The sequence below is a fragment of the Colobus angolensis genome, unplaced genomic scaffold (assembly GCF_000951035.1).
Source record: "Colobus angolensis palliatus isolate OR3802 unplaced genomic scaffold, Cang.pa_1.0 Scaffold97, whole genome shotgun sequence".
Lineage (NCBI taxonomy): Eukaryota > Metazoa > Chordata > Mammalia > Primates > Cercopithecidae > Colobus > Colobus angolensis.
In genome coordinates this window covers 7,337,019-7,362,123 of record NW_012123709.1, presented here as the reverse complement: position 1 = coordinate 7,362,123, position 25,105 = coordinate 7,337,019, and the positions used below count along the sequence as shown (strand labels likewise).

At 42.7% G+C, this 25,105-nt stretch overlaps 1 protein-coding gene across 1 annotated transcript in view; it reads left to right on the top strand.

The window, feature by feature from the left end:
- Positions 1–25,105, top strand: part of RYR3 (ryanodine receptor 3) — a 400,958-nt gene that overhangs the window by 343,861 nt on the left and 31,992 nt on the right. Inside the window, exons 71-85 of the mRNA XM_011932727.1 lie at positions 268–327; positions 1,822–1,953; positions 2,397–2,509; positions 6,108–6,204; positions 7,820–7,926; positions 8,965–9,016; positions 9,964–10,020; positions 11,683–11,782; positions 11,936–12,015; positions 13,878–13,954; positions 16,463–16,536; positions 17,119–17,136; positions 17,538–17,618; positions 18,066–18,154; positions 21,825–21,953. Of these exons, the coding sequence (XP_011788117.1) occupies positions 268–327; positions 1,822–1,953; positions 2,397–2,509; positions 6,108–6,204; positions 7,820–7,926; positions 8,965–9,016; positions 9,964–10,020; positions 11,683–11,782; positions 11,936–12,015; positions 13,878–13,954; positions 16,463–16,536; positions 17,119–17,136; positions 17,538–17,618; positions 18,066–18,154; positions 21,825–21,953 (1,266 nt within the window). The remainder of the gene's footprint in view (positions 1–267; positions 328–1,821; positions 1,954–2,396; positions 2,510–6,107; positions 6,205–7,819; positions 7,927–8,964; positions 9,017–9,963; positions 10,021–11,682; positions 11,783–11,935; positions 12,016–13,877; positions 13,955–16,462; positions 16,537–17,118; positions 17,137–17,537; positions 17,619–18,065; positions 18,155–21,824; positions 21,954–25,105) is intronic.

The window sequence follows — 25,105 nt, the reverse complement described above, 5'->3', positions numbered from 1 at the left end:
GGAGGCGGAGCTTGCAGTGAGCTGAGATCCGGCCACTGCACTCCAGCCTGGGCAGCAGAGCGAGACTCCGTCTCAAAAAAAATTTTAAAAAAACTGGTTTGGAAGTCAGTGTGTGCCCAATGGGACAAATCTCTGTAATATCTTTTCTTTCATTCTTCTAATAAAGATCCCAGCAAAACTGTGCATTGACTCTCCACACATCCCCGTATGCTACTTGACAGTTCCATGGTGATCTCCAGGAATAAAATGTGACATCTCTTTCCACAGAGGGACACAGATGAAGAGGTCAGAGAACATCTGCGGAACAACTTGCACTTGCAGGAAAAGGTGATGACTCGGGACGGCAGTGAGAATTTACATGGGCTTTCCTTCAGGCTGGAGGCTTCCAGCTTTTCACTTCCTTTACTCATGCTTCTTATATGTTCCAAAAACAGTTTTGGGGTATTTGTGTTTAATTGGTAGGACTAGCTCTCCCTTTTTATAATTATTGTTTTAAAAATTTACTGGTACATAAACTGCCCTTAATTTGGGGGTTGTTTTGCCCTTAATGTTTGTGCTTAGCTATTACAAAGGGGATGCAAAGAGGCGTCCAATGAAGCATCTATTCCAATTTCCCATTATGTGAATGTCAGGCCACAGCAGCGGGGTGGAGATTAGGTCTCAGAATTTACTGACTGTAAGTCTTGTTAAACAGTGCAGTAGACACCTGGGGGAAGTTTTAGCACCTCTTGCTCTAAAGAGATTTTGAAACAAAATAATTTTGTGTCTAGTTGGTACAATAAAAAAATATAATTTTCATTTTAAAGGCTATTTGAGATGCTTTGAAGCCTATGAATCTGAATTACTCTTTCCTCAAATACATTATGCCCTGAGATACAGAACTAAGCCAACACAGAAAGTCTTTCCTTTCTACCCCAAACAAATAGGAATGGTGGATAAAATATACTAGGAAAAAAAAAAAGGCCATAGAAAGAATTCTCAAGGGCCAGAAAAAAAAAATCTTAGGGGCTTGGTTTTTTAATAATTGTAAAGGAAGAGGAGTGTGGGACCTAATTACCCTAATTACCCACACTATGCATAAATACAGAGCAAGAAACTTCCATAAAGTTAGCCTTGAGCCAGTAAAACCCACAAATATTCCACAGAGAAACCCATTAAACCACTTGGAGAGCCTCCATCTCCTAAAATATAAGCTGAGATGCCAATAGGTAAAATTCCTCCTGGAAACAAGCTCATATTCTTTTTAAATTACAAAGAGCACATCAGGAAATCTATTAGAAAGTCAGCATATGAAACAGAAGAATTCAACCATAAGGAGCTATTGAAAGAGACGTAAATGTAAATATAATTAAAACATTTAAAGAGATATAAAGGAAGTAATCGAACCCATAAAACAATAATTGGATGCTATATTTTTAAAAAGGAGAAGGGGAGATGGGTTTGAAAAAAGACTTTATAGTCATTATAAAAGTAAAAAATAATCGTTGAAATTAAAAACCTAATAAATGGGTTAAAAATAGGATACACGTAGCTGAAATAAGAATTCATAAATTAGAAGAGTGCTTTAAGGAAATCATCCAAAATGCAACACAGAGAGATGACAAGATAGAAAATATGACAGAAGCATTAAGAGACATAGAAGTTAGAATGAGAAGTTCCTATACAGTGTCTAGAGTGTTCCAGAAGATAACTGAGAGAATGAAAGTGAAGCCATAATAGAAGGAGTCTTGACTCCTGCGGAACCATGGTAGGACCAAAAGGCTTCTTCAGTATAAGAGGTACAGGAAGTTCCTGATCTTAGGAGTATGCTTCAATTTTCAGTCTGATGACCCAGCTGTAAAATGGCAACTGAACCTCTACAAGGATGTTCTGAAGAGTGAAGAACCTTTCAATCCAGAAAAGACAGTGGAGCGTGTGCAGAGAATTTCAGCAGCTGTCTTCCACCTGGAACAGGTAAGGAGCATCTGCCCTGAGGAATGGGGAAGCAGAAACACCCTGGACAGTACAAAGCTCCTCTCCACACATAGAGCTGAGAAAACAAGGACCAAGGATGATCCCGGATCACCCCCACGTGCCATCTCGATGCCCTGTGATAGCAGACCTCTCCATTATTTCCCCTGCCAGTGTCCTGTGCATTCTTGCCGTTAGCTCAAATGCCCTATTTAAGTCCCCTACCGTTAGTTAAGCTGCTATTAGGCAATAAATGACTAAAATTGGGAGAAAGAGGAACACCTAAGACTTTCGCAACTGAAATATCTGCTCCTGGGTGCATTTTGCTAACTGCAGTTGAGAAGCCAAAATTCTTCCAGAATGAAGAAGTTTGGGCTACAGGTGACTAGCTCCTGCCACCAGAAGATCAGCCCTAATGTGCACCAACCCATGTGATCTCTTCTCAGGTGGAACAGCCTTTGAGGTCCAAGAAGGCCGTCTGGCACAAACTACTATCAAAACAACGGAAACGGGCAGTAGTGGCCTGCTTCAGGATGGCTCCTCTCTACAACCTGCCCAGGCAAGTATTTTGTCTTTTTTTTTTCCTAGCATGTAAGCCAGCGATGGGAATGGAGGTATCCTCCCACAGCCGTGCTCTCTCACTCTTAATCCAAGGAATAGAAATTGGAATCCTTGGCCTATGGAGCTATTGCAGTCTGCATAGTATAAGGGTCTGGCTAAGACAATCAAGCATACAAACTGAAACCGGATGAGACTCTCTAGAGCCCATTCCTGTCAGGTCCACCATCTGTACCCCAAAGTCAGCCAAGTGAGCATATGGAAGTACACTACTTTTGCTGAGGTGGGATTCTTGGTTAGCATGTAAAAGCTTCTGGAAAAAAAAGAAACTTTTCAGAAACATTTTACCCCAAATGCCATCACCAGTTCCAATAGTATTTCTCTGCTCAGGCACTTGACACTAAAATCACCATTTCCTCAGCAGGTACAGAAATGTAACTTGAAAATCTTTTAGTACAGTGTACTAGCTGTCAAAATATAGAAAGGCTAGAGATATCTCAAGAGGCTTGCCAGAGGCACAATGCCTTTGGGTGTTTTAGCTTATACTTCGAAGTAAAATATATTTGAAGGTTTTTCTGAAAAGTTTGGGACATATCCTTGTCAATATAGGGAATAGTGTCAGTGACAGACTGGCCCAGAGTTGACCACCCAGACTGATTCAGTGTCTTTGGTGATATGGTAACATTCCTGTCCTCAGACTCATTGCAGAGTGGGTGTGGTCGGGTCTTCAGTCAATAAAAAAAGCTAGTAATTGAATATTAGCCTCCATTTCATTGACTTATCAAATCAGGAGGAATATTCTCACTTGCTCAGGGAAAATAAGCTGGCTTAGACAAGTGTATACTCTGAAGCTTATGTGAATCAATGTGTTTCTTTGGAATATCAGATAAAGGGCTATTCCTATGCTTGACATTTTGTTTTCATCAAATTGTGGATCTTGGCCATCATTTGTCCAGAGTAGCCTATGACCTCATCCTGAGCCAACTGACTGCCTGGGCTTTCTTAGTTAGGGTCTTTGAAGATAGTTAAGAATGATGGTCTCGGCTGGGCGCAGTGGCTCACTCCTGTAATCCTCGCACTTTGGGAGGCTGAGGCGAGTGGATCACTTGAGGTCGGGAGATTGAGACCAGCCTGGCCAACATGGTGAAACCCCGTCTCTACTAAAAATACAAAAATTAGCCGGGCTTGGTGGTGGGAGCCTGTAATCCCAGCTACTTGGGAGGAGGCCGAAGCAGGAGAATCCCTTGAACCTGGGAGGTGTAGGTTGCAGTAAACTGAGATAGCGCCATTGCACTCCAGCCCGGGCAACAGAACGAGACTCTGTCTCAAAAAAAAAAAAAAAAAAAAAAAATCAATCAGGCTTGGTGGTGGGAGCCTGTAATCCCAGCTACTCAGGAGGCCGAAGCAGGAGAATCCCTTGAACCTGGGAGGTGTAGGTTGCAGTAAACTGAGATAGCGCCATTGCACTCCAGCCCGGGCAACAGAACGAGACTCTGTCTCAAAAAAAAAAAAAAAAAATCACGGTCTCTGAGACACATACCTGCTCCAACAGATCTCTTTCAAGGAAACAGATTACTATCTTTGGAAGAGAATGAGGCACCACCAAATCAAGTAGAATTCCTGAATGAAAAGCTGAAAAACAAGCTCGAACAGTCCTGGGCATTAAGGCTGCTGAAGTGCTGACAGAGAAGTGAGATTCATAGCCTGTTAGGAAAAGCAAAAGTGTGTAGAATTTGTGTTTGTTTTCTGGAAGCGTCAAAACGTCAGAAAGTGTTTCCTTCCCTAGCTGGTTGAGATTTCTACCTGACGTTGTGCTGAGGTGGCGTCCGAAAGAGCCCAGCTCTAAAGCACATATCTCTAGGACCGGAACAGCTAGGCAGAAATTACATCTCTCAAAAACAAGCATTGTTTTCTAAATCCACTGAAGATATTAGTACCATCCTTACATATCTGGGCTACACTTTCGGTAGTTTTACTCTATATGGGTAAGAGTAAGTCACATTCACTATGTCCTTCATGAAGCATGACCGTCCCTAATCCAGTTGTTTTAGAGGAGCTGCTGTGGGTGATCTCTCTAGCACGGAGGACTGTAAGTAGATTTCATAACAACAGAGAAGCTGATGATGGAGACAATTTCTCTTCACCTTGTGATCCTCTAACTACGTAGAATCTCCCAAACTAAAGGGCTAAAGGGATTTATTTTATTATGTGGAAACTTTCTCTGATGCTAGCTTTTAAAAGAAAACTTGTGTGCTTCTCTCCAGACACAAAATTAATAATTTCTTCCTGAGCACCTTTCAACAAGTTTGGCTGGAAAAGGTTAATGAAAAAACTCAGTATGACAGGCTTATACCCATTTTAATGGTAATGTAACCTGTGGAGAGACCTGCTCATTCTCTGTACACTCCTCCTTTATTGACCATGATTTAACGTTACCATAAAAACACGAATTTGTACAATTTTCAGGAAGAATTCTGATTGGTCAGATTTGAAGAAAGATGGCAAGGGCTGTGTTCTACCAAAAACCATGACCAGGGCTTAATGACTCGGGTGTGGACTTTTGTCTTCCTCCCCTCTCCTTCCCTCCTCACCACTGTCCTCACATTTTGTAAACCCTTGGCTGCTTTTGCTTTGCAGTGGCTAATACTCCCAGAAGTCAATCCTGGCTTATCGGGAGTGGCTCGTGCCAGTTATTCAGTGCACCTACATACCAGGGACATAACTAGAATCCACGAGGCACACAGAAAATATGCCAGTGACGTAACGTGCTTAAACCTTGCCTTGTTAAGTAGAAGCTGGAGCACCTTACCAGTGTGGTTACTTGGAGAATGAAAAGAAGCCACACTGTGGTATTTTGGTATCTCTAAGATGAAACTACTGATCATCCGTATGACTTAGATTGGATTACCTAGAAGGGTGATCAGCCTAAAGGAATACCGAAATTGCCATAGGAAGCAAATACTTCAGGACTGTTACTTGGCCTCATGATTGATTTCTTCCTGGAGAGGAAATGTGATAAAGACCCTATGAAGGCCGGGCGCGGTGGCTCACGCCTGTAATCCCAGCACTTTGGGAGGCTGAGACGGGAGGATCACAAGGTCAGGAGATCGAGACCATCCTGGCTAACACGGTGAAACTCCGTCTCTACTAAAAATACAAAAATTAGCCCGGCATGGTGGCGGGCGCCTGTAGTCCGAGCTACTCGGGAAGCTGAGGCAGGAGAATGGCGTGAACCCGGGAGGCGAAGCTTGCAGTGAGCCGAGATCGCACCACTGCACTCCAGCCTGGGTGACAGAGCGAGACTCCATCTCAAAAAAAAAAAAAAAAAACCCTATGAGAACAGAGTAGGATTACCGATAACTGCCATGTCTTGCTAACCACTGTCATTTTCAGAAGATGCTCTAATATTCAAGACTCGTCATGGTAGAGGGTTCTGGTTTCTTTGAAGTGAGTTCTGTGGTATGCTACTGGCTACCCTGACCAATCAGAAGATAAGAATTGTACAAAAGTCTGTCCTGCTTACTAACCATTAACTGCCCAAACTAAAAGGACAAGTTCCATGGATCGCTCTTGACCTCCCTCTCACCCCTTCCGCTCAGGCACCGCTCTATTAACCTCTTCCTCCATGGCTATCAGAGATTTTGGATAGAAACAGAGGAGTATTCCTTTGAAGAGAAACTAGTACAGGATTTGGCTGTAAGTACTGACTCCCCTGGGAGCAGATATGGGTGTGGTTGAATTTGATTTCTGAATTCACGGGTGTGGTTGTAACAGTTAAACATTCACAAGGAATCATGTGTATACATTTGAAAAGCACTAACTGTGTAAATGCTCAGGGGAGGCCCTGCTAATGGTCGTAGGAGCCAGAGGATGAATATTCCCTTGGAGGTGCTAATACTATCATCGTCATCCTCATCGTCGCTGTTATTAACAACTAATATTTCTTGAAATGCGCAGCCATGTCATGGGGGGTTCATGCTAAGTGAAGTTTTGAGCACCACTGGTTGCAGGAGGCCACCCCAGCCGTAGCCCCACATTCCTACTCAGTAGTTCTGCTTTGGGGAAGGTGCATCTAAATACCCTTCCTGCATCTTACATTTCTATATTTGGTCTTTCAGAAAATTTGGCATGCCTTGTCTCTAACAGACTTCATGCTCTGAAGTCACTTAAAATGACACACGAGAGGAAGACTTACTGCAGAGGTGCCACAGAGCCTCATTCTGGTTCGGAGAGAAAATAAGCCCTCCTCCTCTCTGGCCAGCCTGTGGTTCTTCTTCTCCTTCTCCCACAAACCTTTTTCTCTTATCACTCACTCTCTCCATTCATCTTGTCCTGTGTTTCTGATAGTCACTCTTTTCTGAATGTCTTTCTATCTTCCCCTGTCACCCTCTGTTTCTTTCCTTCTTTTTTAAAGCCTTTTCCTATTGTTTTCCTTCCCTTTGTCTTCATGTCTTTCATTCTTCTCATATATTCCTGTTGGTGAGAAAGACACTCCGTTGTTTTTCTCAGTTTCTTGATGAGTGTGAAGGTGAAAATGAGCGTCTTTTCAGCCCTCTGCTTCCTCTGAACCATTCACACAACCCATGTAGTTCTCACCAATTTACCAAATACGGTCCACCCTGCTGGCTCTGCCACTGCTAGAAAATTCACTTTTACCTCTGACATTAGCTGCTATTTCTCTTTCCGTGAAAGGCGATAAAGAAAAGACCTGATAAAGGGAGAAGGGCAAGGCCTGCAGCTCCAGGATGGCAGCTCTCAGGAGCAACAAGAATTTTAGAATCAAGAGTTAGGTTAGGAGAGAGAAATGTTTTGCTGGGTTGAATCTAGACTAGTATTAGACCCAAAATGGCCCCACTGCTTTGTAACTCTTGCCCCACCTCCATGTCGAGCCCAGCTCTTCAAAAGAAATGTCAGCTGTTGGCCTGACAGAGCCAGTCTCTCAGGTGACCCTGTGGGGTTTTCCTCCTGAACTCAGGTGCCCAGAGCTTGCATGAGAGGTCAGCTGATTGGGATCTGTAGCTATTCCCTGTATGGGCAGCCTTTTGCTTTTTATTTTGTTTTAACCTGAAATTGGAATGTTTCTTTGATTGGCTGTAAACATAAAAAATAGATATACATATATACACATATATCTCAAACCTCGCACCTTTAGGGCTTCTATCCTGAAATACATAGATGACCTAGTGGTTTTGTTTTGTGCTTTAGTCTGATGCACTCTATGCCTTGCGCTTTACCTTCTCTTTGTTCGCATGCAGTCACGTGGCACGAGATTAAATTCATGCCTAAGACCTATCTGTGTTGGTTTGTGTAGAAATCTCCAAAGGTGGAAGAGGAGGAGGAGGAAGAGACGGAAAAACAACCTGACCCACTACATCAGATCATTCTCTATTTTAGCCGCAACGCTCTCACGGAGAGGAGGTCAGAACCACCAGATCACCTGCTTCTCCCAGGCACCAGGGATACTTGTGTCCACTCCTAACCTTCCTCTCTCAGACGGCAGTGGGTGGAAAAGGGAAGCCAGATTTGAGCAGCCCTCCTTGCTGCCTTATATGAGGCCATCAAGATATGTCTAGGGAGCCAGGCGCGGTGGCTCATGCCTATAATCCCAGCAGTTTAAGAGGCCAAGGCGGGTGGACCGTCTGAGGTCAGGAGCTCGAGGCCAGCCTGACCAACATGGTGAAACACTGTCTCTACTGAAACTACAAAATTAGCCAGGCATGGTGGTGCACGCCTGTAATCCCAGCTACTCAGGAGGCTGAGGCAGGACAGTCGCTTGAACCCGGGAGTCAGAGGCTGCCATTGCATTCCAGCCTGGGCAACAAGAGCGCAACTCCGTCTCCAGAAAAAAAGATATGTCTAGGGAAACTACATCAAGCCACAGCCTGCTCTTCATAATGTCAGACACGGAGCTGAAGATTAAACAGCCTAAAACTGTTTCCATGAGTCAGTTAATCTCTGAATTCCATGTTAAGCCAATGCTGGTTCACATTTTCAGAGTGGTTTCTAAAAATCAGAGTGGGGGAAGGGATTTTCTGATTAATTCACTAGTACTTATAATTTGAGATTTAAATGACTCTTAGTCTTTCTTGTGGGGTTCAAAGAGTAGCCTGCTAAGGCCGGGCACGGTGGCTCATGCCTGTAATTCCAGCACTTTCGGAGGCCAAGGCGGGTGGATCACTTGAAGCAAGAGTTTGAGACCAGCCTGGCCAGTATGGTGAAACCCTGTTTCTACTAAAAATACAAAAAAATTAGCTGGGTGTGGTGGCGGGTGCCTGTCATCCCAGCTACTGGGAAGGTTGAGGCAGGAGAATCGCTTGAATCCAGGAGGTGGAGGTTGCAGTGAGCCGAGATCGCGCCATTGCACTCCAGCCTGGGGGACAAGAGCAAAACTATGTCTCAAAAAAAAAAAAAAAAAAAAAAAAATAGCCTGCTAAATATTTCCTCCATTCTTTCCAGCAAATTGGAAGACGACCCTTTGTACACCTCCTATTCCAGCATGATGGCTAAGGTACACCCAGGTTTTCTGCCCATTGTCTCTGTCTTTCTATCTTCCCTTAGACTTCTTTAGATGCATGAAAATTGTCGTGTTGCATAGCAGACTTGGGACTTTGTCATGACGTAGGTTTCAGGCATTGCACAATTCATGTGCCATAGAGATGATATCAGTAAACCACTTCACCGTCTTCCTAAGGAAACCTTGAAGCTTTGCAGAAACAATGGGTGCTGATGGATAGGTTCACACTGACATTTCTAAAGCCAGCTAAATGGGGCTTAGGCATACAGACAACCCTTGTGTTTTCACTCAGTGTTCAGGATACATCAGATAGTTCAAACACATCCACAGGTGAAGGTTAGAAACTAGAGAGAGCTCCCAGTGTTCTGGAAGAGGCAGTGTGACCAGAGATGTTCTATGTCACCTAGAAAGATGGTGACCTCTGGAATGCTGAGTGAATAAGGGAAACTTTCATGTCAGGCAGAAAGAATGTGTTGGGGTATAGGAGCACCTATTTGTTGATCTAGCTGTACCACAGGGCCCCAGTGGGAAGAGGCACTTTAGGATTCACATCCTAGATGATGTGTCTCCAATCTTATTGCCATGCCCTTGGGGCTGTATCTAGGAAGTGGCAGCTCCCTGCCTTCCTGTCTCCCATTTGCACCAGAACTTTACTAAGGGAGGAGGGTTCAAGTCTGTGGTTAAACCAGCTAGGTCGCCATTGATGATGTGAGCTCCGTGTTCTCATTTCTCATTTATGAACTCTATGGTAACTGCAAAGATGGCATTTACAGTAGAAATGTTGCCCGGCAGTGGCCAAGATGTTCCTGGTTTTACACAGGGCTGAGGTCCTGAGGTGCCTGTGAATTACATCCTGTCCCCTGCCCTTGCAGAGTTGTGTTTATTAGATTCACCTTAATTTGGTTGTCTGTCTTCTCCCTTCCCTGCTCCCTGAAATCCAGAGTTGTCAAAGTGGTGAGGGCGAAGAAGAAGATGAAGACAAGGAAAAAACATTCGAAGTAAGTTCTCATTACTTAAAAACAGGTTAAAAACAGAGCTACCCTCCAAGGCCAGCAGGCCAGGCCTTCAGAGGTGGGGGCTGGCATTAGCGTAAGTGGCTCGCCCACCAGGAGTGTGTGAGTTGGCAAATCTGCCTTAATAAAGCACACCCATTAGCTGTGGTTGTCTTGTCTGTCTGCCCATGAAAAGGTAGCAGGTAGTATGCCAGTCAACAAACCACTAGCTTTGTTCTTGTGGGAAATTTTACTCAATTACTGTAGTAACAGGGGCCATAGAAGGACAAACTGAAACATCTGAAATGAAAAAAAATCAGAAAAATGAAAATCAAGTCAAGCGTGGTGGCTCACACCTGTAATCCCAGCACTTTGGGAGGCCGGGGGAGGGAAGATCACTTGAGCTTAGAAGTTCAAGACCAGCCTGGGAAACACAGGGAGACCTAACTCATCTATACAAAAATTTAAAAATTAGCTGGGTATGGTAGTGTGCTCCTATAGTCCCAGCTGCTCAGGAGGCTGAGGTAGAAGGATAGCTTGAGCCCAAGTATTTGAGGCAGCAGTGAGTTCTGATTGCACCACTGTACTCCAGGCTGGGCGACAGAGTAACATCCAGTATGTATAAATAAATAAATAAATAAATAAATAAATAAATAAATAAATAAATAAATAAATAAATAAATAAATAAATAATCAATCAGAGGAATGGAGATACTTGAATGGTTTTTGCACTATTATTCTATAAATGCAAGTTGATAGTGATTTTTATTTTGAGGCAGTACAGGACCCTGAAATTCTCAAGATTAAACTAGATTAGGTTACTTGTACTCTTTTGTAGACAAAGTACATGACAAAACACGGCAGAAGTAAATGACTGTAATTACAGTCTGGAAAGCTTTGACATTCACATTACCCATATCTGGTAGAAAGTGTGCGGTGGCTCACGCCTGCAATCCTAGCACTTTGGGAGGCCAAGGCGGGTAGATCACCTGATGTCAGGAGTTCAAGACCAGCCTGACACTCCAGCCTGGGGGACAAGAGCAAAATTCTGTCTCAAAAAATGGCCTGGCCAACATGGCGAAACCCCATCTCTACTAAAAATGCAAAATTAGCTGGGTGTGGTGGCACACGACTGTAATCCCAGCTACTGGGGAGGCTAAGGTAGGAGAATCGTTTGAACCCAGGAGGCGGAGTTGGCAGTGAGCTGAGATCACACCACTGCACTCCAGGCTGGGAGACAGAACGAGACTCCATCTCCGAAAAAAAAAAGTGTTAGCTGTGGTCTGAAGCATTCCAGATAAGTGAGCATTTCTTGCATTCAGCCAGAAATATTCAAGTTGACCCCTCAGGAGGTTTCCCTAGGTAACAGAACATTGAAAACAAACACATTTTAATGTCGGGTTCCCACAATTATGGTATCCAAAAGGAATGAACTGCGTTTTCTATTGGTACAAAAAATGGAAAATATATCATCAAAATAAGAGTGATGGGTAGACAGTTTTAGAAAGCTGGGTAGTGTCTGGAAATGAACTTCAGAGGTCTGCTTTATCCAAGTTGATGTGTGTTGCCTTCCTTAGGTCACTGGAAAATTCTCTCTCACCTCACTATGGGTGAACTCCCTGGTGGTGGGTAGAAACCAGTCTGTCCCGGTGATTTTTTTGCCCCCAGGAGAAAGAGATGGAGAAGCAGAAAACCCTCTATCAGCAAGCTCGGCTGCATGAGCGTGGTGCCGCGGAGATGGTCCTTCAGATGATAAGCGCTAGCAAAGGTGATTTCCCTAGTTTCTGGATGGACCCATGTAACTTCCACAAAGATATCATGCTGTGACGTAAAGCCATTATTAAAGAGCCCTGCTAAGGCCCAGTATACATGATTGACCATCTGTTTCCTTGGTGATTCAATCGAATCTTCACCATGGCAGGTGAGATGAGCCCCATGGTGGTTGAGACTCTGAAGCTGGGGATCGCCATTCTGAACGGAGGCAATGCTGGTGTGCAACAGGTAATGGGAACTTGTGGCATCTGGGCAGACTCCCGGGGTATTCCCATTTGACACCTGTCATGCTTCAGGGAAGAGGAGTTGACTAGGGGTACACCCAGAATCACTTAGCTGGCATTTGTCCTTAGTGGCCAGTTATATCAGAGTAGCTGGGAACACAACCAGGGCTGGGAGTCTACAGGCAAATGTGTCTTTAATAAAGAGGTTTTACCCAGGATTAAATATAAAAAACATTTAGTTTTTCATCAGTAGATAGCTTTCTGTATAAATATTCTCTAGAAAAATGTCCTGAGAGTCAGGTTTTTACTTTAGCCCTTTATTTTCACTTGTTAGCTGCCTTTACTATGAGCAAGGAGCCTCAGCAGTTGAGTGGAGTTCATAAACCTGTTATTTGGCCGGGCACGGTGGCTCAAGCCTGTAATCCCAGCACTTTGGGAGGCCGAGACGGGCGGATCACGAGGTCAGGAGATCGAGACCATCCTGACTAACACGGTGAAACCCCGTCTCTACTAAAAAATACAAAAAACTAGCTGGGCGAGGTGGTAGGCGCCTGTAGTCCCAGCTACTCGGGAGGCTGAGGCAGGAGAATGATGTAAACCCGGGAGGCAGAGCTTGCAGTGAGCTGAGATCCGGCCACCGCACTCCAGCCTGGGTGACAGAGCGAGACTCCAGCTCAAGAAAAAAAAAAAAAACCTGTTATTCATTCATTCATCCATTCATTCATTGAACAACTCTTTACTGGCTGATGACCATGCCAGGCTCTGCTGCAAAGGCTGAGGGTGTAGTAGTGAGTAATACAAATAAAAACTCCTGCCATTGTGCAGCCTACACTCTAGTGAGCATCAGCACATAGATGCATACAGCCAAGTACCTGACACATGGTATTCCTTCAACAATCTGAATTGGAACAGGCTACAGAAGACAGGAACACACTGGTATTTCTCAGGCCCTCCGGATTCTGGTTAAGGGCATCTGTGTGTACAAGGAAGTGAAATTTCTTTTTTTTTTAACCTTGACTTAAATTCTGAGTGCCATTTTCTTTTTTTTTTTTTAATTATTTAAGTTCTAGGGTACATGTGCACAACGTGCAGGTTTGTTACATATATATACATGCACTATGTTGGTGTGCTGCACCCATTAACTCGTCATTTACATTAGGTATATCTCCTAATGCTATCCCTCCCCAAACAGACCCTTGGTATTCATGAGGGTTATATCCCAGGGCCTGTAAAAGTCTTCACAGTCACAACTACCATTGTTGCATATGGCTTTTCCCAGTCTTTAACTCATCCCCCCACAATTTCTCCAATTTTTCATTAAAAACTGTCATTTTCTAAGTTATCCTTCACTTTCTGTTTCTACCACCTACCACTAGCTGTCAGTGGACTTTCTTACAGGGCCTTTTGTTTATTTATTTTTTAAGAAACAAAATTTTTATTATGTCAGACAAAGTTCCTACCTTCCAGTAAGAGAGAACACAGGAAACAAGGCCTCATTGTGAAAGAAATACTGAGCTTTCAGCTAGCCTCCTCACTGGCTAAGCTCCTTGCTCCCGTGTGCCAAATTCAGGGCATGAGCTATTCAGATTATAACTCAGCTTCATGATATATTACTGTATCACGGCCTTGGTGCTGGCTCCCAAATAGAAGGGACCTCAAACAGTAGGTCTCTGAATGTCTTGTCTTCCCTAGAAGAAATACCAGTGGGCCTTTATAAAATAAACATGATCTACCCCAAGGGACTCTGATTCCCTATGTAGAGGGTCCGACTCAGTGTGGCTGGAGATTTCTCCGTCAGGATTAGGAGGGTCAGCTCTGTGGCATAGTTTTCATGACTTTTCCCTTTACAACGTGTCTCCCTTGCAGAAAATGCTAGATTACCTAAAGGAGAAAAAGGATGCTGGATTCTTTCAAAGCCTTTCTGGTCTTATGCAGTCTTGCAGGTAAATGCGGGAAAACTACCATAGCATTTAAAAAATTCTTCCCTCTAAGGATAGGTGGCAGGGGAAGGGGAGCACAAAATATACTGGCCTACCATAGAATTCTTGAGAGAGGAGTCACCTACTTTAGAAAGCTGAGAGAGTAGGTGTTGTTCCTCCAGTCTTCAGGATTACAATTCAACTAGCATTCAGAGGGGAAAATGGGATTGCCATTAGCCACGTATCCATGCTCCCTCACGGGCGTTGTGTTTAATCTCCTTTCCTTACCTCCATTTTTATGTTGCTCTCCCAGGAGACTCAGTGTGCACATTGAGTTTCTCCTCGAACATGTATGCCCATAAAAGTCAAACCAGAAAAGAATGGAAAAGGGGGAGATTCCTGACCATGACTCAGGGCTATGTTTTATTAAAGCCACTAGGTACTTTGTTCATCTTATCCTTAACAGTTCTTTGAGCTCGGACGTGTGTTAGGGTGGTATGTATTTTGACACATCCATTTTGACAGGGGTACATCCTGGCACGGGACCATTTTGACATAGCCTAAAAAATAAGGCTTTGAACTTTCTGTTCATATGATTAAGCTGTTTAAGCCACCCCTCATGGCTGAACAGCCCTGACACATAAATAATATATAACCAAGAGTCATAGGTCATGATACTTGCTCAATTCAGAGATGAGCCAGAATCTAAGAAAAGTGTCAGCCTGTTGTCTAAGATCCATATGTATTTGGATAGTCTGCAAGTAATTGTAAAAGAAATTAAACTTTTAATTACCTAGCTCATTTACCTCCAATGATGCTTTCCATTTAAAAATTTGGAGGATGGACATCCTTTCTTTTGGTGGACTATATACTTTTGCTAACCATATTTCACTGGGGAAAATATCGTAACCCGGGCAGTAGGGAGTGTATCTGAGCTGCAGGATAATTCTTTATTCTCAGCTCTATGGGGCTTCTTCCCCACCAACAGTTTGTTCATTTGTTATCTCTCTAAGGAAAACAAAACAGAATATTTCCAGGCCTGACTCTCTGAGGCTAAAATAGTACGTATGAACTCAGAGATGGCAAAAATCAAGGCAACTCAACTTCATATTGCTCATAAAATTATCCATTTACTTTCTAAGAGTTCTCTCAGTATCCTGTAACCCTTAATATTTCTAAACTCATGTATAATGACAGTTTGGAGAGACAGGTGATATACGCTTAGATGCCAACTGAGTCCTAACAGAAGTTTTAAGATGTCTTACTGCTGGGTTTTTTATGATTATGAAAACAATATATGTTTTTAAAATATCTAAGCAGTAGGGAAATTAAAACATTCGAAGTGAGTATTTAGGAATGGAGTAAGGATCAGAAATGTGTGTTGCACAGATTCACATTCAAAACTGCTGCTTCAGAGCAACTGTGTCCAAATGGCCTTTCCTATGTTTTCCTCCCCTGGCAGCTAAACCACAGTAGAAGGATAGTTTTGTGTTGATGAGCAGGCCCTTTTGCCAGCAGAATCTGGGGAAAAAAAACAAACAAAAATGGCAATAGAGATTTCACTGTTTACCTAAATAATTTTTACCTAAGTGATGAAATTAGGTAAATGGAATTTACCTAAATCACAAAACGTGCGACTCCTTAAAAAGAAAACAGGAATGCCAGATTTTTCTCCATGGCTTTGCCCAGTGGTAGAAGGAAAGCTAAGTTTTGCAGAGTCTTAATGAACTTAGCCAGAAACTTTCCTAAGAGCTATATTCTATGTTCTATGAAACCTTTCAGATTGAGGAATAAGTTAGACTCTGTTAGTAAAATGGAATGAGCCCCACTTAGAAATAACATGATCATATAGTGGATTCATCACCAAGCTTTGTGGTTGCACTAAGGTTTCCTGGCTAAGTAAAATTTGGCAGTGGTTGTGACTGGGAAGGTTGTGGGGAGGAGGGACAAAATGAAGGCCAACTTGTCATAAGTTCGGGAACACCTGGAGACACCATTGCCTATGGAAAGCGGAACCTCAGCTTCTATAGGCTTTCGCATGTTGTAGAATCATAAAAGGGTGTGGCCCTTTGAAATCTGGAAGTCTGTAGCTTGTCCTGAGCTCTGGAAACCACAATTCCATGTGATTCTCAGGGAAAGTAGGTAAAGGTGGGAGGCAAACATTAATCAGCGCAGTTTAGAGTAAACTTTCCCTCGAGAAATCTTCAAAACAAATGATTCCTTCTTTATTTGGAAAACCTTTCTAAACCTTCATAAGAAAAGACTCAAACTGGACAGACAATGAGAGTCACCATAAGTGTTCGTGACTCCTCTACCTATATATAACAAAGTCTGTGAGCTACAGGCACCTAAGACAACGCTGCTCGGCACAAAACCAAGGAATCACTAGACTTTCAACCACCCTGGAATGTGTTAGTTTATTTATGATAGCACAGGGGCAGGATATTCTTAGTCAATAGATACACTAACATTAGAAATCTGCTTTCCCAGTGTGCATAGCCCTGAACTTTGTTTCTTTCTGTCTATTAAAAGTGTCCTTGATTTGAATGCATTTGAGAGGCAGAATAAAGCTGAAGGCCTGGGGATGGTGACTGAAGAAGGAACACGTAAGTAACTAGTAAATGTGAAGGCCATTCTCTTCCTTATTAAAATGTTTTTTTGTTTTTTTGTTTTTTTGTTTTTTTTGCAGGCAGAGTTTCTCTCTTGCTGCTCAGGCTGGACTGCAGTGGCGCGATCTCAGCTCACTGCAACCTCTGTCTCCTGGGTTCAAGCAATTCTCCTGCCTCATCCTCCCAAGGAGCTGGGATTATAGGCGTCCACCACCATACCCAGCTAATTTTTTGTATTTTTAGTAGAGGTGGCGTTTCATCATGTTGGCCAGGCTGGTCTTGAACTCCTGACCTCAAGTGATCCGTCCCACCTTGGCCTCCCATAGTGCTGGAATTACAGGCGTGAGCCACCGCACCCAGCCATTTAAAATCTTAATTACCTATTTCTGGTCAGAGCTTGTGTCTTTGCTTAATATGCAAGGACTTGCTCTGTTTCAGCACAGTGTTTCCATCAGTAGCTTTAATAAAGCTATCATCTAGGATAGATGTGTTCACATAGCCAGTTTTAACTAAAGACAGTTTATCATGATGTTTACAGTTTTCTTACTTTGTATTCTTCAATTTTTCTCTCATTACCAGTCATTGTTCGTGAACGTGGTAAGTTTCAGTTTCTGGCCTGAGTTCCTACCATGTGTGTGAATCCTAGGAGATCTCATTTTAATTGCCTCAGAAACATTTTAGGCTTGGTGGTTGCATGTTGAGTTGAACTCAGCAGTTTGGTGCTTAATTAAAGAAGTGTCTTCCATCTGTAAAGCATGGGTTATGGACCGTGAGCCATTTACTCTCCTTACCCAGTTGTCTTTATTACGAATGCATTTGTTGGGCATTGTGCTCTGCAGCCTCAGCTCGGTTTAATCGGGCTTTTCACCATTCATCCAGAGTTCCTTTTCCAGACCATTCTGACACAACTCCTTTATCATCTGTGTAGTCACTTGCATTAGAAAGTATTCTCTGTTGAGAAGCCAAACCGATGCTCATCAACATTTTATGTTTTCAAGGTGAAAAAGTACTCCAGAATGACGAGTTCACGCGTGATCTCTTTAGATTCCTACAGTTACTTTGTGAGGGACATAACAGTGGTGAGTGGAACAGATTGATCTGCCAAGGAAACACAGCACTCAGGGACAAAACTAAAATTCTATTCAGTAGGCCCCCATTTGATGCAACTAGTTGTTAACTCCAGGACATCAGTTAATGCATTCCTCAATAAGAAACTATGTAAATATCATGGCTAGTGATATTTAGTGCCACCAAGGCTAAGCTGCTTCCAGAATCTGTAGATGAGAAATCTAAATACCCAGCCCTTTCCATCTAGCCCGTTGGGGCTCATTAAGTCCAGTTTCTGGTGTCGGCAGGTTGGGGGGTGCTCAGAGCAGAGCTCTGCCCTGCAGGATCTGCCATGATCTAAACATGGTATTCTTGAAGCCTTTTCACATAGAATGTCTTATCTGAGCTCAGCTGAGAGGGCATGCCTGGCCCCCTTGGCATGGCAGGGACAAGCTCTGACCCAGCACTGGTGCTCTCAGACTTTCAGAACTTCCTGCGGACTCAGATGGGTAACACCACCACCGTGAATGTCATCATCAGCACTGTGGACTACCTTCTGCGCCTGCAGGTGAGTGGGAGGGCCTTGGACAATGGGACCTCTCACCTTTGCTTCCAAAAGATAAACACGGTTAGACAGGGTCAGGGACAGCCCAGGATACAGTCAGATCCCCATAAGGAAGGCGTTGTAATGTATATCCACAGATGCATGGGAAGTCCAGCGTCCAAACAGTACATTTGAAGACAGAAGTGGGAGACGTGGTTAAACACCAAATCATCTGTTATAAAATGCTGGTTTACTTTAGTTTTGCCAGTGAAAACCGATCTGTGGTGCTATAAAACAAGAGCTGTAAGACAACCAAAAGCTCTGAAATAACCTGTGAATGAGAACAGATTTCACTAGAAAAAAAGACTTACACAAGATGATAGGAATAGGATGAGTTTACAAGTTTGTGTTGAGAAGTCAGATGGTTTGTTTCAAGGGAGTCCAAATTATGTTGAGAAAATCTATACAAACATTAACAAAAAGAGATTTTTTTTTTCCTCTTTGCTGATTCCTCATCCCGGTTCTGCCGCTTACTGGTTTGTAACCTAGAGCAATCTATTTAACGTGCCTGTGTTCCAGTTTTTTCATCAGTAAAAGGGGTAGGACCTATGCCATAGGGTGGTAGTAAAGATTGAGAGGTTGAATACAGGTATACCTCATTTTATTGCAGTTGATTTGATTGTGTTTCACAGATGCTGTGTGTTTTACAAATCGAAGGTTTGTGGTAACCCTGCATCAAGCAAGTCTATCTGTGCCGTTTTACCAACAGCATATACTGACTTGGTGTCTCTGTCACATTTTGATTCTCACAATATTTCAGACTTTTCACTATTACACTTGTAAGGTGATCAGTGATCTTCGATGTTACTATTGTAATTGTTTTGGGGTGCCATGAAATATGCCCATGTAAGACAGCAAACTTAATCAATGTTGCATGTGTTCTGACCACTCCACCAACTGTTCCTCCTCCTCCTCGGGCCTGCCTATTCCCTGAGACATAACAGCATTGAAGTTAGGTCAGTTAATGACCCTACAATGGCCTCTAAGTGTTCAAATGAAAGGATGAGTCACATGTCTCCCACTTTAAATCAAAAGCTAGAAATGATTAAGCTTAGGAAGGAAGGCATGTTGAAAGCTAAGACAGGCCAAAAGCTAGGCCCCTTGCACTAAGCAGCCAAGCTATGCAAAGAAAAAGTTATTAAAGGACATTAAAAATGAGGGCTGCCTCAGTGAACATATGAATGATAAGATAGCAAAACACCCTTACTACTGAAATGGGGACAGTGCGAGTGGTCTGGATAGGTCAAACCACATTGTTGTAGGCCAAAATCTAATCTAGAGCAGGGCTCTAACTCTCTTCAATTCTGTGAAGGCTGAGAGAGGTGAGGAAGCTGCCTAAGAACAGTTTGAAGCTATCAGAGTTTGGTTCATGAGATTTAGGGAAGGAAGTCATCTCCGTAACAAAAGTATAAGGTAAAGCAGCAAGTGCAGATGTAGAAGCTGCAGCAAGTTATCCAGAAGATCTAGCTAGGATAATTGATGAAGGTGGTCACACTAAACAACAGATTTCCCACATACATGAAACAGCCTTCTCCTGGAAGAGGGATACCATCTAGGACTTTCATGGTTAGAGAGGACAAGCCAATACCTCGCTTCAGAGCTTCAAAGGACAGGCTGACTTTCTTGTCAGGGGCAGTCCAGCTGGTAGCTTTAAGTTGAAGCCACTGCTCGTTTACCATTCCAAAAATCCTAGGGCCCTTAAGAATTATGGTAAATCTACTCTGCCCATGCTCTGTGTATGGAAAAACAAAGCTTGGATTGTCATCATTTATGGCATGGTTTACTATTTTAAGCCCACTCTTGACACCCACTGCTCAGGAAAAAAAAGATTCCTTTCAAAATATTACTGTTCATTGACCATGCACCTGGTTCCAAGAGCTCTGATGGAGATATACAAGGAAATGAATCCTGTTTTCATGCCTGCTAATACAACATTTATTCTGCAGCCCATGGATCAAGGAGTAATTTTGACTTGCAAGTCTTATTTTTTAAGAAATGCATTTTGTAAGGCTACAGCTGCTATAGATAGTGATTCCTCTGATGGATCTGGGCAAGGTAAGTTGAAAACCTTCTGGAAAAGATTCAACATTGTAGATGTCATTAAAAAACACTATGGGCCAGACGCAGTGGCTCACGTCTGTAATCCTAGCGCTTTGAGAGGCCGAGGCGGGCGGATCACAAGGTTAGGAGATTGAGACCATCCTGACTAACACGGTGAAACCCCGTCTCTACTAAAAATACAAAAAAAAAATTAGCCAGGCATGGTGGCAGGTGCCTGTAGTCCCAGCTACTCAGGAGGCTGAGGCAGGAGAATGGCGTGAACCCGGGAGGCGGAGCTTGCAGTAAGCCAGGATGGTACCACTGCACTCTAGCCTTGGCGACAGAGCGAGACTGCATCTCAAAAAAAAAAAAAAAAGAAAAAAATTGTGATTCGTGGGAGAAGATCAAAATATCAACATTAACAGGAGTTGAGGAAGTTGATTGCAACCCTTGTGGATGATTTGGAGGGGTTCAAGACTTCAGTGGAGGAAATAACTGCAGATGTGTTGGAAATAGCAAGAGAACTAGGATTAGTAGTGGAGCCTGAAGAACATAAACCTGAATTGCTGCAATCTCATGATCAAACTTTGACAAATGAAGAGTTGCCTCTCATGGATGGGCAAAGAAAATGGTTTCTTGAGATGGAATCTTGCTGGTGAAAACACTCTAAACATTGTTGAAATGCCAAAAGGGATTTAAAATATTACATAAACTTAGTTCATAAAGGAGTGGCAGGGTTTGAGAAGATTGGCTCCAATTTTGAAAGAAGTTCTGTGGGTAAAATGCTATCAAACAGTACATGCTACAGAGAAATCGTTCATGAAAGGAAGTCAATTGATGCAGTTAACATTGTCTTATTTTAAGAAATTGCCACAGCCACCTCAACCTTCAGCAGCCACCACCCTGTTCAGTCAGTGGCCATCAACATCAAGGCAAGGCCGTTCACCAGCAAAAAGATGGTGGAACTTACAACTTGCTGAGAGCTCAGATGATTGTTAGCACTTTTTAGCCATAAGTATTTTTTTAATGATGGCATGTACATTGTGTTTTAAAGACATAATGCTGTTGCACACTTAACAGACTACAGCATATTGTAAACAGAACTTTCATGTGCACTGAGAAATCAACATTTTGTACAACTCACTTTATTGTAATATTCACTTTACTGTAGTTTATCTGTAATCAACCTCGGATTATCTCTGAATCTCTGATGTATGCCCGTATATGTAATGTACTCAGAACAATGTCTGGCACTTACAACGTTAGCTGTTACGTTGTTGCTGTTATTATGATTATTTGGATAATTACCATTATCTTCACATATTTCACATTGAATAAATTATCCTATTTCATAGTCTCCCAGTTCCAGCTGAAGGCAGTCCTCACTCCTATCTGTTCTTTCCTCTGGAGGGATACTTGTGCTTGAAAGATTCTAGAGGTCAAGTATCTCTGCGCTTCTTTACGAGGTCTCTGGCTCCTGGCAGAGCCAAGAGGTCATAGAGGTGCAGGATTCTCATGTACCCTTCCCAAACACCGAGTTTAGCTTCACTGACTGAAGTCTGGGAAATACTAAGCTCTACTCATTTGTTTTTAGGAATCAATCAGTGATTTCTACTGGTATTATTCAGGGAAGGACATCATTGATGAATCCGGACAGCACAATTTTTCCAAAGCTCTGGCAGTCACCAAGCAGATTTTCAATTCTCTTACAGAATACATCCAGGTATGTGCTACAGAGTGCATGGTTGAAAGCAAAGAGAACATTGTTGAGATGTGTATATTCTATATTCCCTACAGAATACTTGATTGTACACAGTACACCATCTATCCAGCCCTAATGCTGACAATGTTTACTTTCTATAAATAGGAAGCAATAGTACCTGCATTCCACAAGAAGCTATAGTTTGGGGTCCCCCAACTAGACCTGTTTATAGTGTTCACACTTTATTTGCATTTATCTAGTTACATTTTGCTTTCCCTCCTAAACTAAAAATTTTTCATGGAAAGAAAATGTCTTACTCAACTTAAAATTCTTTATATCTAGAACAATGTCTGGCATATATCTGTTCAGTAAGCATGGAGAGTGGAGTGGAGAAATGATTCATAGAATGAAGGAATTAAGGGATAAATGATGTTTTCTTGATACTATGAGATTAAAAACAGGATCCATGAGCTCCTACTGATTTGTCAGAAACTAACTCTGGAAGAAGTAACTTCAGAAGCACACAAACTACATGCAGTGGCGGTCAAATCTGCAAGTGAATTTCATGTTAAATGTCTAGATCTTGCAGCAGTCTTTCTCTGTTGGTAGCATTTTCTATTCATTGTCTATGGTGGTCTAGCTATTTTGGAAAAGGAACAGAGGATATATTCAGGCATAAATTGCTATAAAATTAGTAAGCATATCATTACCCTCTGTGATACAAGATTTTTTTAAAGCAAAAGTAATACTTCATCTTCAGATTACCATAATCAGGAGACTCATGAATAGGGCTTTTATTCATTCATTCAACAAAACGCTCAGCTTGTACTCTGTGCTGTGGTTCATGAAAAGAAGCATAGTATATTGCCTCTACCCATAAAGAGCTTACAATGTAATTGAGAAAATACATATACACAAGGAAAATTATTCAATATAAGATGATCATACGGCCGGGCGCGGTGGCTCACGCGTGTAATCCTAGCACTTTGGGAGGCTGAGGCAGGTGGATTGTCTGAGCTCAGGAGTTTGAGACCAGCCTGGGCAACATGGTGCAACTGCGTCTCTACTAAAATACAAAAAATTAGCCAGGCATGGTGGTGTGCGCGTGTAGTCCCCGCCATTCAGGAGCCTGAGGCAGGAGAATCACTTGAAGCCGGAAGGCAGAGGTTGCAGTGAGCTGAGATCACATGGCTGCACTCGAGCCTGGGCGACAGAGCGAGACTCAGTCTCAATAAATAAATAAATTAAATAAATCATACATGATTTAAAATAATCATACATACTGTGCTTAAGAACCACATATGTGGCCAGGCGCGGTGGCTCACGCAAGTAATCCCAGCTCTTTGGGAGGCTGAGGTGGGCAGATCCCCTGAGGTCAGGAGTTCAAGACCAGCCTGGTCAACATGGTGAAACCCCATCTCTACTAAAAAATACAAAAATTAGCTGGGTGTGGTGGTGGGTGCCTGTAATCCCAGCTACTTGGGAAGCTGAGGCAGGGAGAATTGCTTGAACCCCGGAGGCGGAGCTTGCAGTGAGCCAAGATTGTGCCACTGCACTCCAGCATGGGTGACAGAGCAAGACTCCGTCAAAAAAAAAAAAAAAAAAACACGTATGTATGAGTTTGGAGGAAAGGAAGCCTTAATTAAGAGCCTAGGGGCCCAGGTGTGGTGGCTCACTGGGGTCTGTAATCCCAGCACTTTGGGAGGTCAAGGTGGGTGGATCACCTGAGGTCAGGAGTTCGAGACCAGCCTGGCCAACATGGTGAAACCCCATCTCTACTAAAAATACAAATTAGCTGGGCATGGTGGTGGGTGCCTATAATCCCAGCTACTCAAGAGGCTAAGGCAGGACAATCACTTGAACCCAGGAGGCAGAGGTTGCAGTGAGCTGAGATGGTGCTGTTGCACTCCAGCCTGGACCACAAGAGTGAAACTCTGTCTCAAAAAAAAAAAAAAAGCCGAAGGGCTCCAAGTCTCCAGAGTACCATGTAGGCTATGGATGGATGCAGAGAAGGAAGTACATTCTGTGTCAGTGATTTGGAAAAGTTAGAGATAGGATTATGCGTGGTTTTATAAGAAATAATGTCAGCAATTATATCCATCTTGCTGAAACAGAAGACATAGGTAAGGAAAGACATGGAGCATGTTTTTTACCTTTTCCCGTACACCTTCATTTCCTTCCCAAAGAACATTTTTATTCCAAGAGTCCAAGAGTTTTTAATGACTCTTTTTTTTACTGGTGATGTGACTGAGCCAAAACTTGTTCTATGAAAAATATTAAATTCTCATCAAATAAAGATCCATGTGATGAGCCAGCTGGCACCGTCAGATCATATTTACTCATTAAAAGAAACACAAAACTAAGACTGTCAACTTGAAAGGGAGGATTTTGAGGGGAGATATATCCTTGTCACTCAAGCATTATAAGGACATAAAGAGATAAACCTAAAAACAAGTTACTGAAGTTTCACAAAATGCAGTGTACCTAAGGAGATCATTGAATATATTTGATAAGCATCTGGTTTGATCTCTGCAAAATCCATCCTCATCTTCAGAAGTTCCCATGGAGCACGAACCCAAAAGTAAAGGAGAAGCTCAATTTTCATGGCTGTGTTTCTTTCAGCAACCAGGTTTGTTCCAAAAAGAATCTAAAAGTTTCTAGGGATCAGACACTGAATGTACATAAACAGTGATTTTTAACAAACTTATGTGGTTTGGGAATGCAGGCAGTATTTCTCCTGCTCACCTTTTCAACCTTGGGAATCCTGCCAAGACTTTTCTAGAAATTAGGGTAATATATGTGTTCCTTTTAGAACTTTCTTACTAATTCGGAGATTGGTTAAAGGTTAGAAAAAAATAGACTGTAAAGAAAAAATAAGAAATGTTGGCTCAATAATGATCTTCAAAAACAGTGAGATTATTGACCACGCACTGTGGCTCATGCCTGTAATCCCAGCACTTTGGGAGGCTAAGGCAGGTGGATCACTTGAGACCAACCTGGCCAACATGACAAAACCCTGTCTCTATTAAAAATACAAAACAATCAGCCAGGCATGGTGGCACATGCCTGTAATCTCAGCTACTTGGGAGGCTGAGTCACAAGAATCATTTGAACCCAGTGGGCAGAGGTTGCAGTGAGCTGAGATCATGCCACTGCACTCCAGCCTGGGTGAC